We start from the raw sequence: 15795 nt of genomic DNA, 5'->3' as shown, positions 1-15795 counted from the left end.
GGGCTGAATGTCACCTCCCCCTCAGTCTTTGCAAGTTAAGGGCCAGTCTATGGGCTGAATGTCACCTCCCCCTCTGTCTTTGCAAGTTAAGGGCCAGTCTATGGGCTGAATGTCACCTCCCCTCAGTCTTTGCAAGTTAAGGGCCAGTCTATGGGCTGAATGTCACCTCCCCCTCATTCTTTGCAAGTTAAGGGCCAGTCTATGGGCTGAATGTCACCTCCCCCTCAGTCTTTGCAAGTTAAGGGCCAGTCTATGGGCTGAATGTCACCTCCCCCTCAGTCTTTGCAAGTTAAGGGCCAGTCTATGGGCTGAATGTCACCTCCCCCTCAGTCTTTGCAAGTTAAGGGCCAGTCTATGGGCTGAATGTCACCTCCCCCTCAGTCTTTGCAAGTTAAGGGCCAGTCTATGGGCTGAATGTCACCTCCCCCTCAGTCTTTGCAAGTTAAGGGCCAGTCTATGGGCTGAATGTCACCTCCCCCTCAGTCTTTGCAAGTTAAGGGCCAGTCTATGGGCTGAATGTCACCTCCTCCTCTGTCTTTGCTAGTTAAGAGCCAGTCTATGGGCTGAATTCCCCTTCTGAAATTAGAAAGATGCTATCTACCTGTGGAATCGTGATTCGTCCAGAAGGATTTGCTGCTCTTTAGCTATTGGTGGCCACAGTATAAAGACTGACCTACAGTACCATTTCTGCCCACCATAGATTAGGTTAGAGCAGCTCCAGCCAACCATATACAGTATCTCCCTAATATGCTTTTTCAGGCTGTATCCAGTGTGTGTTGGACTGTATTAGGCTGTATCCAGTGTGTGTTGGGCTGTATCCAGTGTGTTGGGCTGTATCCAGTGTGTGTTGGGCTGTATCCAGTGTGTGTTGGGCTGTATCCAGTGTGTTGGGCTGTATCCAGTGTGTATTGGGCTGTATCCAGTGTGTATTGGGCTGTATCCAGTGTGTGTTGGGCTGTATCCAGTGTGTTTTGGGCTGTATCCAGTGTGTGTTGGGCTGTATTAGGCTGTATCCAGTGTGTGTTGGGCTGTATTAGGCTGTATCCAGTGTGTTGGGCTGTATCCAGTGTGTGTTGGGCTGTATTAGGCTGTATCCAGTGTGTGTTGGGCTGTGTCCAGTGTGTATTGGGCTGTATCCAGTGTGTGTTGGGCTGTGTCCAGTGTGTGTTGGGCTGTATCCAGTGTGTATTGGGCTGTGTCCAGTGTGTATTGGGCTGTGTCCAGTGTGTGTTGGGCTGTATCCAGTGTGTGTTGGGCTGTATCCAGTGTGTGTTGGGCTGTGTCCAGTGTGTGTTGGGCTGTATCCAGTGTGTGTTGGGCTGTGTCCAGTGTGTGTTGGGCTGTATCCAGTGTGTATTGGGCTGTGTCCAGTGTGTATTGGGCTGTGTCCAGTGTGTGTTGGGCTGTGTCCAGTGTGTGTTGGGCTGTGTCCAGTGTGTGTCGGGCTGTATCCAGTGTTTTGGGCTGTATCTAGTGTGTGTTGGACTGTATCCAGTGTGTGTTGGACTGTATCCAGTGTGTGTTGGGCTGTATCCAGTGTGTTGGGCTGTATCTAGTGTGTGATGGGCTGTATCCAGTGTGTGTTGGGCTGCATCCAGTGTGTTGGGCTGTATCCAGTGTGTTGGGCTGTATCTAGTGTGTGTTAGGCCTCATATCCAGGCTCTGGTGTCATATCCAGGCTCTGGTGCAATGAGCAGGACATGAGTCATCACAACACAGGATGAGCCATGACCCTATGACCCTTCAGTTACTTAGGGTCAATCACACATGCAACACACACACACACATACTATTGTGCCCACACACACACACACACACACACACACACACACACACACACACACACACACACACACACACACACACACACACAGGACATCTGTTTCAGATTTGATGTCCTGGGTGCTCCTTCTCATTGTGTATAGTTGTGAACCTCCAGCTATCTGTTTGAGATGCCAGACCTTATTGATTCAAGCTGAATGCAGGGCCCTGGGTGTGTTACAGTCCTGTCAAAGATTACACTCTTTCCTTTGTCTTCAGAAATGAACACAACAACAAAACAATTTCTGTGGTTTCATTTCTTCCCTAGTCCCTTTTCAGTCCTTTTTCAGTCCCTGAGTCTCCATAGATTAAATATCAAGATAAGATCCCCCTCCGCCCACATCAGAAGTGTTACCACATACAATACCAAAGGGAACATATTAAATGTCTCTCCTCTCTCTCTCCACAGATCCAGCCCTATGATAAGATAGCAGCGCTGCCCCTGCCGGACAGCCTGGCAGACAGTCTCAACAAGCTGGTGGTCGTCAAGTTGAATGGAGGCCTGGGGACCAGCATGGGCTGTAAAGGCCCCAAGAGCCTCATCAGCGTCCGCAACGAGAACACTTTCCTGGACCTCACCGTGCAGCAGATAGAGGTACCTGTCGTCAATATGTTGTTAGAATGTCATCAGCAGTCATATACATGTCATGAGCAGTCATGGGCTTATCTGGCTCCTGAGTGGTGCAGCGGTCTGAGGCACTGCATCGCAGTGGTCTGAGGCACTGCATCGCAGCGGACTGAGACACTGCATCTCATTGGTCTGAGGCACTGCATCACAGCGGACTGAGGCACTGCATCACAGCGGACTGAGGCACTGCATCTCATTGGTCTGAGGCACTGCATAACAGCGGACTGAGGCACTGCATCACAGCGGACTGAGGCACTGCATCACAGTGGACTGAGGCACTACATCTCAGCGGTCTGAGGCACTGCATCGCAGCTGTCTGAGGCACTGCATCTCAGCGCACTGCGTCTCAGCGGACTGAGGCACTGCATCTCAGCGGACTGAGGCACTGCATCTCAGCAGACTGAGGCACTGCATCTCAGCGGTCTAAGGCACTGCATCTTAGTGCTTGAGGCGTCCCTAATGACTCTGGTTCGATTCCAGGCTGCATCACGACCGGCCTTGATTGGGAGTCCCATAGGTCGGTGTACAATTGGCCCAGCGTCGTCCGGGTTTTGTCGGGGGAGGCCGTCATTGTAAAAATAATTTGTTCTTGACTGACTTACCTAGTTAAATAAAGGTTAAAAATTGTTGTCATAACTGTCATTATATCATTATAACTCATAATGACTTGTTATAACAGATACAGTGGGGCAAAAAAGTATTTAGTCAGTATTTAGTATTTAGTTTAAGTTCTCCCACTTAAAAATATGAGAGAGGCCTGTAATTTTCATCATAGGTACACTTCAACTATGGCAGACAAAATGATTTAAAAAATCCAGAAAATCACATTGTAGGATTTTTAATGAATTTATTTACAAATTATGGTGGAAAATAAGTATTTGGTCACCTACAAACAAGCAAGATTTGTCCCCCTACTTAAGCCAGTACATGTCCAGGTCCGTCTGAAGTTTGCTAGAGAGCATTTGGATGATCCAGAAGAAGATTGGGAGAATGTCATATGGTCAGATGAAACCAAAATATAACTTTTTGGTAAAAACTCAACTCGTCGTGTTTGGAGGACAAAGAATGCTGAGTTGCATCCAAAGAACACCATACCTACTGTGAAGCATGGGGGTGGAAACATCATGCTTTGGGGCTGTTTTTCTGCAAAGGGACCAGGACGACTGATCCGTGTAAAGGAAAGAATGAATAGAGCCATGTATCGTGAGATTTTGAGTGAAAACCTCCTTCCATCAGCAAGGGCATTGAAGATGAAACGTGGCAGGGTCTTTCAGCATGACAATGATCCCAAACACACTGCCCGGGCAACGAAGGAGTGGCTTCGTAAGAAGCATTTCGAGGTCCTGGAGTGGCCTAGCCAGTCTCCAGATCTCAACCTTATAGAAAATCTTTGGAGGGAGTTGAAAGTCCGTGTTGCCCATCAACAGCCCCAAAACATCACTGCTCTAGAGGAGATCTGCATGGAGGAATGGGCCAAAATACCAGCAACAGTGTGTGAAAACCTTGTGAAGACTTACAGAAAACGTTTGACCTCTGTCATTGCCAACAAAGGGTATATAACAAAGTATTGAGATAAACTTTTGTTATTGACCAAATACTTATTTTCCACCATAATTTGCAAATAAATTCATTAAAAATCCTACAATGTGATTTTCTGGATTTTTTTTCTCATTTTGTCTGTCATAGTTGAAGTGTACCTATGATGAAAATTACAGGCCTCTCTCATCTTTTTAAGTGGGAAAACTTGCACAATTGGTGGCTGACTAAATACTTTTTTGCCCCACTGTATGTGCCACAAGAGTGTTGTACGCATGACATAAGAGACATCATAAGAATTGTATATTGGTTACATTTCATCAACCCTCAGCCCCATTTCTGAAAACGTACCAAACCAAGTGACTGGGCTGTCGGTGGGGCTGAAGCAAGGACTCCAGATTATGACTTTAATGAGGGAGAGATGACTGGACACACACACACACACACACACACACACACACACACACACACACACACACACACACACACACACACACACACACACACACACACACACACACACACACACAGAGATGACTGAGAACCTTTACTCAGGGGAGAGGGCAGAGGTGGGAGTTGGTGAACATTAATGTGAGTTGGTATCCATTTTCTCCCTAAATGGCCTGATTCACAGTGGAGGTAATATGCCTATATCTGGAGGGTAAAATGATTGTCCCAGACCCACTGGGATGTGAGACAGACACAGGACACAGTGTGTGGAGGTGGGGAGAGTGTTCATGATGTGGATGTTGATGAAGGCAGCCCCCCCCCACACCTCTCTGATTCAGAGCGGGTTGGGATACATGTGGAAGACATATTTCAGTTGAATGTTTTCAGTTGTTCCCTGTTCCTTTCCCTTTGCTTGCAGCCGTTACACAACACACACAGATACACACACAGATACAGACAACCACACACAGATACACACACAGATACAGACAACCACACACAGATACACACACAGATACAGACAACCACACACAGATACACACACAGATACACACACATACAGACAACCACACACAGATACACACACATATACAGACAACCACACACAGATACACACACAGATACACACACATACAGACAACCACACACAGATACACACACATACATCCAACAACACACAGATACACACACATATACAGACAACCACACACAGATACACACACATATACAGACAACCACACACAGATACACACACAGATACACACACATACAGACAACCACACACAGATACACACACATACAGACAACCACACACAGATACACACACATACAGACAACCACACACAGATACACACACATATACAGACAACCACACACAGATACACACACACATACAGACAACCACACACAGATACACACACATATACACACACAGATACAGACAACCACACACAGATACACACAGATACCAACACAGACACACACACATATACAGACAACCACACACAGACACACACAGATACACACACATATACAGACAACCACACACAGACACACACATATACAGACAACCACACACAGACACACACATATACAGACAACCACACACAGATACACACACATATACAGACAACCACACACAGACACACACAGATACACACACATATACAGACAACCACACACAGACACACACAGATACACACACAGATACACACACATATACAGACAACACACACAGACACACACAGATACACACACATATACAGACAACCACACACAGACACACACAGATACACACACAGATACACACACATATACAGACAACACACACACATATACAGACAACACACACACATATACAGACAACCACACACAGATACACACACATATACAGACAACCACACTCAAGTCCGCAAACAAATACCGCCTCTCTCTTGCTCTGACACACACACACCTCTCAGTTCCAGCACACTGCGCTCTCTGTCCCCCCTCTGCCTGGCCAAACCCACAGACCTGCCCCATAGAATAACAGCTCTCCTTTCAGTCAGCCTGCCTGAAGACATTAGAGAGCTTTACACAGACCCTCAGCTGATCTTATAATATACTAAATATAATGATCATGCTGTTTAATCAACTTGAGAGATACATAATACAACATTTATAATGTCTTTATTCTTTTGGAACTTCTGTGAGCGTAATGTTTACTGTTCATTTGACTTTTGTATATTCTCTACTTCATTTGCTTTGGCAATGTTAACATATGTTTCCCATGCCAAGGGGGGGGGGAAGAAAGAGAGAGAGAGAGAGAGAGAATGTGCTTGTAATTTGGAGAGTGGGTGAGAAGGGCTGTTTTCTTAATCCACAGGACCTCTTTATCCCTCCTCTCTAGCCTGCTGACCTTTCAACTCTGTCCTGGGGTCCTCTGAGGAAATGGGAGTTCATAACTTCCCAAAATTCATAAAACGAAACTTAAAATGGTTGCACTAAATCTAAACAAACATCCTACAGTGGAATAGATCCTGTTATGCCAGTCAGACAGTGTGTGATTTCCTGATAGTTACGTTGTTTGTGTCATATCCTGGTAGTTACATTGGTTGGTAGTGGAGCTGAACTTCACACGACCCCACCTCTCCTAGGACAGTCCCACCCTTAATGACCTCATAAAGCCGAGACGAACCTGGACCAGCCTGGTTGCTTCATAAACTCCACCACACACCCACACAGTTTTTTTTACAGTTTACCGTAACAACCCCTCCCTCGTTAAAGTCTGGACTCTAGAGTCTTCTGGCTTGTTCAGCATTGCAGCCGACTGGGCAGCCAGACTGCCGACTAACTGAGCTACAAATCACCTTGCATCATAAATAACTACTCATTATGATTTGTCAATCAGTCAGTCACAATGCATCTCGGATTTGATGCTCTCCAACACTGCCATTGAATTAGCTCCAACCAGCCTGTCACTTGGTTTGCTGTGGCCAGTATGTCCACCAAGCACTCCTTTCACCTGTTCTCAATCCAATATGGCCGCCAAGCACTCCTTTCACCTGTTCTCAATCCAATATGGCCGCCAAGCACTCCTTTCACCTGTTCTCAATCCAATATGGCCGCCAAGCACTCCTTTCACCTGTTCTCAATCCAATATGGCCGCCAAGCACTCCTTTCACCTGTTCTCAATCCAATATGGCCACCAAGCACTCCTTTCACCTGTTCTCAATCCAATATGGCCGCCAAGCACTCCTTTCACCTGTTCTCAATCCAATATGGCCGCCAAGCACTCCTTTCACCTGTTCTCAATCCAATATGGCCGCCAAGCACTCCTTTCACCTGTTCTCAATCCAATATGGCCGCCAAGCACTCCTTTCACCTGTTCTCAATCCAATATGGCCACCAAGCACTCCTTTCACCTGTTCTCAATCCAATATGGCCGCCAAGCACGCCTTTCACCTGTTCTCAATCCAATATGGCCGCCAAGCACTCCTTTCACCTGTTCTCAATCCAATATGGCCGCCAAGCACTCCTTTCACCTGTTCTCAATCCAATATGGCCGCCAAGCACTCCTTTCACCTGTTCTCAATCCAATATGGCTACCAAGCACTCCTTTCCCCTGTTCTCAACCCAATATCTTTTTCCCTCAGCACTTGAACAAGAAGTACAACACAGACGTTCCTCTGGTCCTGATGAACTCCTTCAACACGGATGAAGACACCAAGAAGATCCTTCAGAAATACACACACCACCGTGTCAAGATACACACCTTCAACCAGAGCAGGTAACACACGCACCACAGTATGTCTCATATCTTGCTTGATCAGAATATATGAGACATACTGGACATAAAACTGGAAATCCTGTCTGTAGCGGTAATGAATGGACTCTAAAGACTCAAAGGAAAAATCCACCCAAAACCACTAATTCCTTTCATTTACAGTGTTAAATAACACTAACATGTGAGTATGTGTGAGAAAAGTAGCTAAACTTGTGAGTATTTAAATATTTAATTTTGCCGTTATAATAAGGTTGGTAGCAACATGGAAAATCATTGTGGAAATCTGTTGCAGTTCAAATCAACTACAAAATCCACAATGCAACGCTCTCTCTATGGGCTGGCTGGCTAGCTAGCAAGGAAATTTAGCTACACACAATAATACCAAAGATAATATCAGCATGTAAAGTAGATAGTTAGCTGTAAAATTGCCTAAATAAACAGCACTATCAATTGTGACCCATCACCTGGAATCAGTCCTATGTAGCAACATTTTACTTTCTATTTTATTTACATTGGATAAAAGTAGAGACTTGGGCTAGAAAATGTTATATCATACTACTACCAATACAAACATTGTCATTGCTGTAGTATGAATCTGCAGGTAGCTAAAGCTAACCAACTAGGATCAATGTTAGCTAGCTAACATTAGGCTATAACTAGCAATGCAAATGGATTTCTGATTCAAATAATATTACTGCACAGATTATACAGATTAGATAGCGAGCCAGCATGCTAACGTTCACTAGCTAGCAAACAGTACACTTTAACTTGCAATGAAAACAACTTTCTGACAAAATTAGAAACTTCGAATATCTGAAATTGTAGCTAAACTCTTAACGGTATACACTAATGAACGCTTCACCGGAACCATTTAACTCAGTTTTGTTTGTAGCTACATCTTGTTTGTCAGCGTTGTGTCAAGTCACTGCGGTTCACACAGACCGTGGCGTGGGCAGAAACTGATCTGTCGATAGCGCCTGCTAAATTCAGGCCATTAAAGAGAAAAGTAGCTAATCTTTTGTAGTTCTTCATGGCTAACATTATATCTTTCAAAAACGCTACAGTAGAAAGGATTATCAACATATACAGTATTGAGCAGCTCACGTTATAGACAGAAGTATGCTATATGGCAGACTAATCCAAACTCATCTCCCGGCATGTCCAGCCCATTCATTATGTCAGCCAATCATGGCTACCAGTTAGGTTCCTGTCTTTTTCCGTGGATAAACCAACTAGGCTCATAATTTAACAATTTTATTCATATTTACAGATGGAATACAAGTTTGTTATTAATGCAAATCAAATCAAATCAAATTGATTTATATAGCCCTTCGTACATCAGCTGATATCTCAAAGTGCTGTACAGAAAGCCAGCCTAAAACCCCAAACAGCAAGCAATGCAGGTGTAGAAGCACGGTGGCTAGGAACAACTCCCTAGAAAGGCCAAAACCTAGGAAGAAACCTAGAGAGGAACCAGGCTATGTGGGGTGGCCAGTCCTCTTCTGGCTGTGCCGGGTGGAGATTATAACAGAACATGGCCAAGATGTTCAAATATTCATAAATGACCAGCATGGTCAAATAATAATAATCACAGGCAGAACAGTTGAAACTGGAGCAGCAGCACGGCCAGGTGGACTGGGGACAGCAAGGAGTCATCATGTCAGGTAGTCCTGAGGCATGGTCCTAGGGCTCAGGTCCTCCGAGAGAGAGAAAGAAAGAGAGAAAGAGAGAATTAGAGAGGGCATACTTAAATTCACACAGGACACCGGATAAGACAGGAGAAATACTCCAGATATAACAGACTGACCCTAGCCCCCCGACACATAAACTACTGCAGCATAAATACTGGAGGCTGAGGCCGGAGGGGTCAGGAGACACTGTGGCCCCATCCGAGGACACCCCCGGACAAGGCCAAACAGGAAGGATATAACCCCACCCACTTTGCCAAAGCACAGCCCCCACACCACTAGAGGGATATCTTCAACCACCAACTTACCATCCTGAGACAAGGCAGAGTATAGCCCACAAAGATCTCCGCCACGGCACAACCCAAGGGGGGGCGTCAACCCAGACAGGAAGAGAACATCAGTGACTCAACCCACTCAAGTGACGCACCCCTCCTAGGAACGGTATGAAAGAGCCCCAGTAAGCCAGTGACACAGCCCCTGTAATAGGGTTAGAATCCCAGTGGAAAGAGGGGAACCGGCCAGGCAGAGACAGCAAGGGCGGTTCGTTGCTCCAGAGCCTTTCCGTTCACCTTCCCACTCCTGGGCCAAACTACACTCAATCATATGACCCACTGAAGAGATGAGTCTTCAGTAAAGATTTAAAGGTTGAGACCGAGTTTGCGTCTCTTACATGGGTAGGCAGACCATTCCATAAAAATTGAGCTCTATAGGAGAAAGCCCTGCTTCCAGCTGTTTGCTTAGAAATTCTAGGGACAATTAGGAGGCCTGCGTCTTGTGACCGTAGCGTATGTGTAGGTATGTACGGCAGGACCAAATCAGAATGATAGGTAGGAGCAAGCCCATGTAATGCTTTGTAGGTTAGCAGTAAAACCTTGAAATCAGCCCTTGCTTTGACAGGAAGCCAGTGTAGAGAGGCTAGCACTGGAGTAATATGATCACATTTTTTGGTTCTAGTCAGGATTCTAGCAGCCGTATTTAGCACTAACTGAAGTTTATTTAGTGCTTTATCCGGGTAGCCGGAAAGTAGAGCATTGCAGTAGTCTAACCTAGAAGTGACAAAAGCATGGATTAATTTTTCTGCATCATTTTTGGACAGAAAGTTTCTGATTTTTGCAATGTTACGTAGATGGAAAAAGCTGTCCTTGAAATGGTCTTGATATGTTCTTCAAAAGAGAGATCAGGGTCCAGAGTAACGCCGAGGTCCTTCACAGTTTTATTTGAGACGACTGTACAACCATTGAGTGCACATGGAAGTTCACATGTTCCAGAAGGCATTTCTGCCATGCTACATCATTGGGCTCCACGGTGCATTCTGGGAAATTCCTGCCCAAGGAGCGCTCTCCTTCAAGGAGTGAATGGGCGCTAGCTCAAAAACCCAACTTTAGCACCAATTTCATCAACCAGAAGTACAACATTACAATACTTCTCAGAGATGTGAGATAATTCACTTGCTATCTGTAATATCATATAGCTTTAGAATCGTGACATTACGTACTTTTGAGGGAAATTGGCAAGTTTCTTGATATATACACTGACTTTGAAGGGATTGCGTTACAATTAGCTTAGAAACCGCGTGACGCAGCATGACGACGTGAATGTGATTTGTCACAGTCTGCTGGGTGGGGCATTATATTTCCCTTTATTCATCTTCTTTCTATAGTATCTCAGGCAACAGCACCATGCAATGCACCCTGGGATAAAGAGGCAGACAAACAGGAAAAATGTGCTACATAGACCCTCCGTTAAATTACACATTTCTCGAGGTAGGAATATCCCAAAAATATAATCAAAGTCTTATTTGAGAGAAGACATTCTCCAGAGTTATGACATCGTCCAGTATTGAAATCTGACGTGTATGAGAGACGTTTTGGTGATCTAAAAGTTGTTTTCCTATTAACTTCCAGTGTAGTCAGAGCGACTTTATCACAGTGCTACGTCATAGCGGCCGGAGTGCTGCCTGCTTCAACGCCAATAACTCAGATACACGTGAAAACAGGATTTGACCCGGAGAATCCATAGAACATCCCTCAGAGATGCACAAAAACAATATAACTTTCAACATGGGTGAACCTTTCCTTTTAAGCAGTGGACTGTCTGTTGAATTGGACTGTAGACTAAAAGGCTTGTAGTGTTAATATTTTATCAGCTTCCTCAAGGAGGGCTTTACCTCAGAAGCTCCTACGCCTTTGGAATACAATCAAACACAAAGTGAGGATCAAGCTGGAGTGTGTCAAAAAGCCTGGTCAGATGACAACTTAATCCTCTTTTAATGAGGCCCCTTCCCTCTCCTCTCCTCCCCCTTCCTTCCTTCCCTCTCTTCTCCTTTCTTCCCCTTCTTTCCTCTGCCTTCCCTCCCCTCCCCACTGCTCTCCTCCCCCTCCCCCTTCCCTGTCCTCCCCCTTCCCCTTCCCTCTCCTTTCTTCCCCTTCTTTCCTCTGCCTTCCCTCTCCTCTTCTCTTCTCTCATCTGAGCCCTCTTATGCATGCCAGAACTGTCTTCCCCCTTCCCTCTCCTCCCCTTCCCTCTCAGGTAATCCTCCCCTCTCATGGCCAGACAGACAGACATATCTCAGGTAATCCTCTCCTCTCATGGCCAGACAGACAGACATATCTCAGGTCATCCTCCCCTCTCATGGCCAGACAGACATATCTCAGGTAATCCTCTCCTCTCATGGCCAGACAGACAGACATATCTCAGGTAATTCTCCCCTCTCATGGCCAGACAGACAGACAGACCTCAGGTAAGCCTCCCCTCTCATGGCCAGACAGACAGACAGATCTCAGGTCATCTTCCCCTCTCATGACCAGACAGACAGACAGATCTTAGGTCATCTTCCCCTCTCATGACCAGACAGACAGACAGATCTTAGGTCATCCTCCCCTCGCATGACCAGACAGATAGACAGATCTTAGGTCATCCTCCCCTCGCATGACCAGACAGATAGACAGACAGACAGATCTCAGGTAATTCTCCCCTCTCATGGACAGACAGACAGACAGACAGACAGACAGACAGACAGATCTCAGACCATCCTCAGCTCTGTAAGGAGACATTAAACGTTCTCCTTCCTAATCTGCTTTTATCAGCTGATAAACGTTAAGTGATGAGGGCTCCTTGATCTGTTCAGTTGGTCTTCCCGTCATTGACCCATTCCTAACAGGATTCACATCATTTAAAAGTAAAACATGAAACCTGGAAGTAGCCTACAATTAGGTTATTTAACTAAATTAATTCACCCTGTCTCTCCCCTCCCGCCCTCCTGCCCTCTGTCCCAGGTACCCCCGTGTTAATAAAGAGTCCCTCCCACCCTCCTGCCCTCTGTCCCAGGTACCCCCGTATTAATAAAGAGTCCCTCCTGCCCTCTGTCCCAGGTACCCCCGTGTTAATAAAGAGTCCCTCCCACCCTCCTGCCCTCTGTCCCAGGTACCCCCGTATTAATAAAGAGTCCCTCCTGCCCTCTGTCCCAGGTACCCCCATATGAATAAAGAGTCCTTCCTGCCCTCTGTCCCAGGTACCCCCGTATTAATAAAGAGTCCCTCCTGCCTGTGGCCACAGACATTGGTATGACGGGTGAGAACGCTGACGTGTGGTACCCTCCTGGCCACGGGGACATCTACGCCAGCTTCTACAACTCTGGTCTGCTGGATCAGCTCATCACAGAGGGCAAGGTACACGCACGCACGCACGCACGCACACACACACACACACACACACACACACACACACACACACAGAGAGAGAGGCAAGGTTCTTTCAACGTGCTTTCCTCACCATCTTAAATAAGCATGCCCCTTTCAAAAAATGTAGAACTAAGAACAGATATAGCCCTTGGTTCACTCCAGACCTGAATGCCCTTGACCAGCACAAAAACATCCTGTGGCGGACTGCAATAGCATCGAATAGTCCCCGCGATATGCAACTGTTCAGGGAAGTCAGGAACCAGTACACGCAGTCAGTCAGGAAAGCTAAGGCCAGCTTTTTCAAACACACTGTTCTCCATGGACACTAAAGTCCATGGAGAACAAGAGCACCTCCTCCCAGCAGCCCACTGCACTGAGGCTAGGTAACACGGTCACCATCGATAAATCCATGATAATCAAACATTTCAATAAGCATTTCTCAACGGCTGGCCATGCCTTCCTCCTGGCAACCCCAACCCCGGCCAACAGCTCAGCTGGCCATGCCTTCCTCCTGGCAACCCCAACCCCGGCCAACAGCTCAGCTGGCCATGCCTTCCTCCTGGCAACCCCAACCCCGGCCAACAGCTCAGCTGGCCATGCTTTCCTCTTGGCAACCCCAACCCCGGCCAACAGCTCCGCTGGCCATGCTTTCCTCCTGGCTACCCCAACCCCGGCCAACAGCTTCCCCCCCCCCCCCCCCCCCCCCCGCAGCTACTCGCCCAAGCCTCCCCAGCTTCTCCTTTACCCAAATCCAGATAGCAGATGTTCTGAAAGAGCTGCAAAACCTGGACCCGTACAAATCAGCTGGGCTAGACAATCTGGACCCTCTCTTTCTAAAACTATCCGCCGCCATTGTTGCAACCCCTATTACCAGCCTGTTCAAACTCTCTTTCGTATCGTCTGAGATCCCCAAGGATTGGAAAGCTGCCGCGGTCATCCCCCTCTTCAAAGGGGGTGACACTCTAGACCCAAACTGTTATAGACCTAGAACTCCTGCCCTGCCTATCTAAGGCCTAGTTAATAAACAGATCACTGACCATTTCGAATCCCACCGTACCTTCTCCACTGTGCAATCCGGTTTCTGAGCTGGTCATGGGTGCACCTCAGCCACGCTCAAGGTACAAAATGATATCATAACTGCCATCGATAAAAGACAGTACTGTGCAGCAGTCTTCATCGTCCTGGCCAAGGCCTTCAACTCTGTCAATCACCGTATTCTTATCGGCAGACTCAATAGCCTTGGTTTTTCAAATGACTGCCTCGCCTGGTTCACCAACTTCTTCGCAGACAGTGTGTTCAGTTCAGTGTGTTCAGTGTGTCCTGTTGTGTCCTGTTGTCCGGACCTCTGGCAGTCTCTATGGGGGTATCACAGGGTTAAATTCTCGGGCCGACTCTTTTCTCTGTATATATCAACAATGTCGCTCTTGCTGCAGGTGATTCCCTGATCCACCACTACGCAGACGACACCATTCTGTATACATCTGGCCCTTCTTTGGACACTGTGTTAACTAACCTCCAAACGAGCTTCAATGCCATACAACACTCCTCCCGTGGCCTCAAACTGCTCTTAAATGCTAGTAAAACCAAATGCATGCTTTTCAACTGTTCACAGCCTGCACCCGCCCGCCTGACCACCATCACTACTCTGGACGGTTCTGACATAGAATATGTGGACAACTACAAATACCTATGTGTCTGGCTAGACTGTAAACTCTCCCTCCAGACTCATATCAAACATCTTCAATCAAAAATCAAATCTGGAATCGGCTTTCTATTTCACAACAAAGCCTTTCTATTTCACAACGAACACTTTCCTAATATTGAGTTGCACCCCAGGAAGACTAGCTGCTTTCGCAACAGCTAATGGGGATCCTGATAAAATACCCCCCCCCCCTCTTCAGGAGTACATCATTGTGGATCCTGATAAACCCCCCCCCCCCCCCTCTTCAGGAGTACATCATTGTGGATCCTGATAAAATACCCCCCCCCTCCCCCTCTTCAGGAGTACATCTTTGTGGATCCTAATAAAATACCCCCCCCCCCCCCTCTTCAGGAGTACATCTTTGTGGATCCTAATAAAATACCCCCCCCCCCCTCTTCAGGAGTACATCTTTGTGGATCCTAATAAAATACCCCCCCCCCCCTCTTCAGGAGTACATCTTTGTGTCTAACATTGACAACCTGGGTGCTACGGTGGACCTGAACATCCTGCATCACCTGGTGAGCCAGCCCAACGGGAAACGCTGTGAGTTCATCATGGAGGTCACCGACAAGACCCGCGCTGACGTCAAGGTGGGTGGCAGGAGGAGGGAGGCGTGTTGTATACCATGTTGTGGTCTCTGTTAGTGGTTTATTCTGTCTTCTTCATTCACCTCTCACTATTAACACTTTGTCATCATTTTATTCACACTTTATAAACAGTTGATTCAATTGTTAATTCATTAATGTGGAATTGGTATATCTTCTTTCTTTTTTTACTTTTAAATTAATTATATATAATTATAATTATAATTATATATAGCCATTTACTTTTAAAGAATATAACGTATAAATAAATAATGAGCTTTAGTTAAACTCTACTACCACATCAGAACCCAAAATAACCTCTTTCTCTGTCTCTCTCTCTCTGTCTCTCTCTCTCTCTCTCTCTCTCTCTCTCTCTCTGTCTCTCTCTGTCTCTCTGTGTCTCTCTGTGTCTCTCTGTCTCTGTGTCTCTCTGTCTGTCTC

General features: G+C 46.4%; 1 protein-coding gene across 2 annotated transcripts in view; it reads left to right on the top strand.

Annotated features, from left to right (window-relative positions):
• The window catches only part of LOC116372075 (UTP--glucose-1-phosphate uridylyltransferase-like), a 66692-nt gene that overhangs the window by 32476 nt on the left and 18421 nt on the right, over positions 1 to 15795 (top strand). For both annotated transcript variants that reach the window (XM_031821155.1, XM_031821154.1), the window contains exons 4-7: positions 2231 to 2416; positions 7570 to 7703; positions 12900 to 13056; positions 15220 to 15360. In XM_031821155.1, coding sequence (XP_031677015.1) covers positions 2231 to 2416; positions 7570 to 7703; positions 12900 to 13056; positions 15220 to 15360 — 618 coding nt within the window. The remainder of the gene's footprint in view (positions 1 to 2230; positions 2417 to 7569; positions 7704 to 12899; positions 13057 to 15219; positions 15361 to 15795) is intronic.

Source organism: Oncorhynchus kisutch, unplaced genomic scaffold (assembly GCF_002021735.2).
Source record: "Oncorhynchus kisutch isolate 150728-3 unplaced genomic scaffold, Okis_V2 scaffold3899, whole genome shotgun sequence".
Taxonomy (NCBI): Eukaryota; Metazoa; Chordata; class Actinopteri; order Salmoniformes; family Salmonidae; genus Oncorhynchus; species Oncorhynchus kisutch.
Note: the sequence above shows the minus strand (reverse complement) of the source record. Positions and strands in the feature narration are given on the sequence as shown.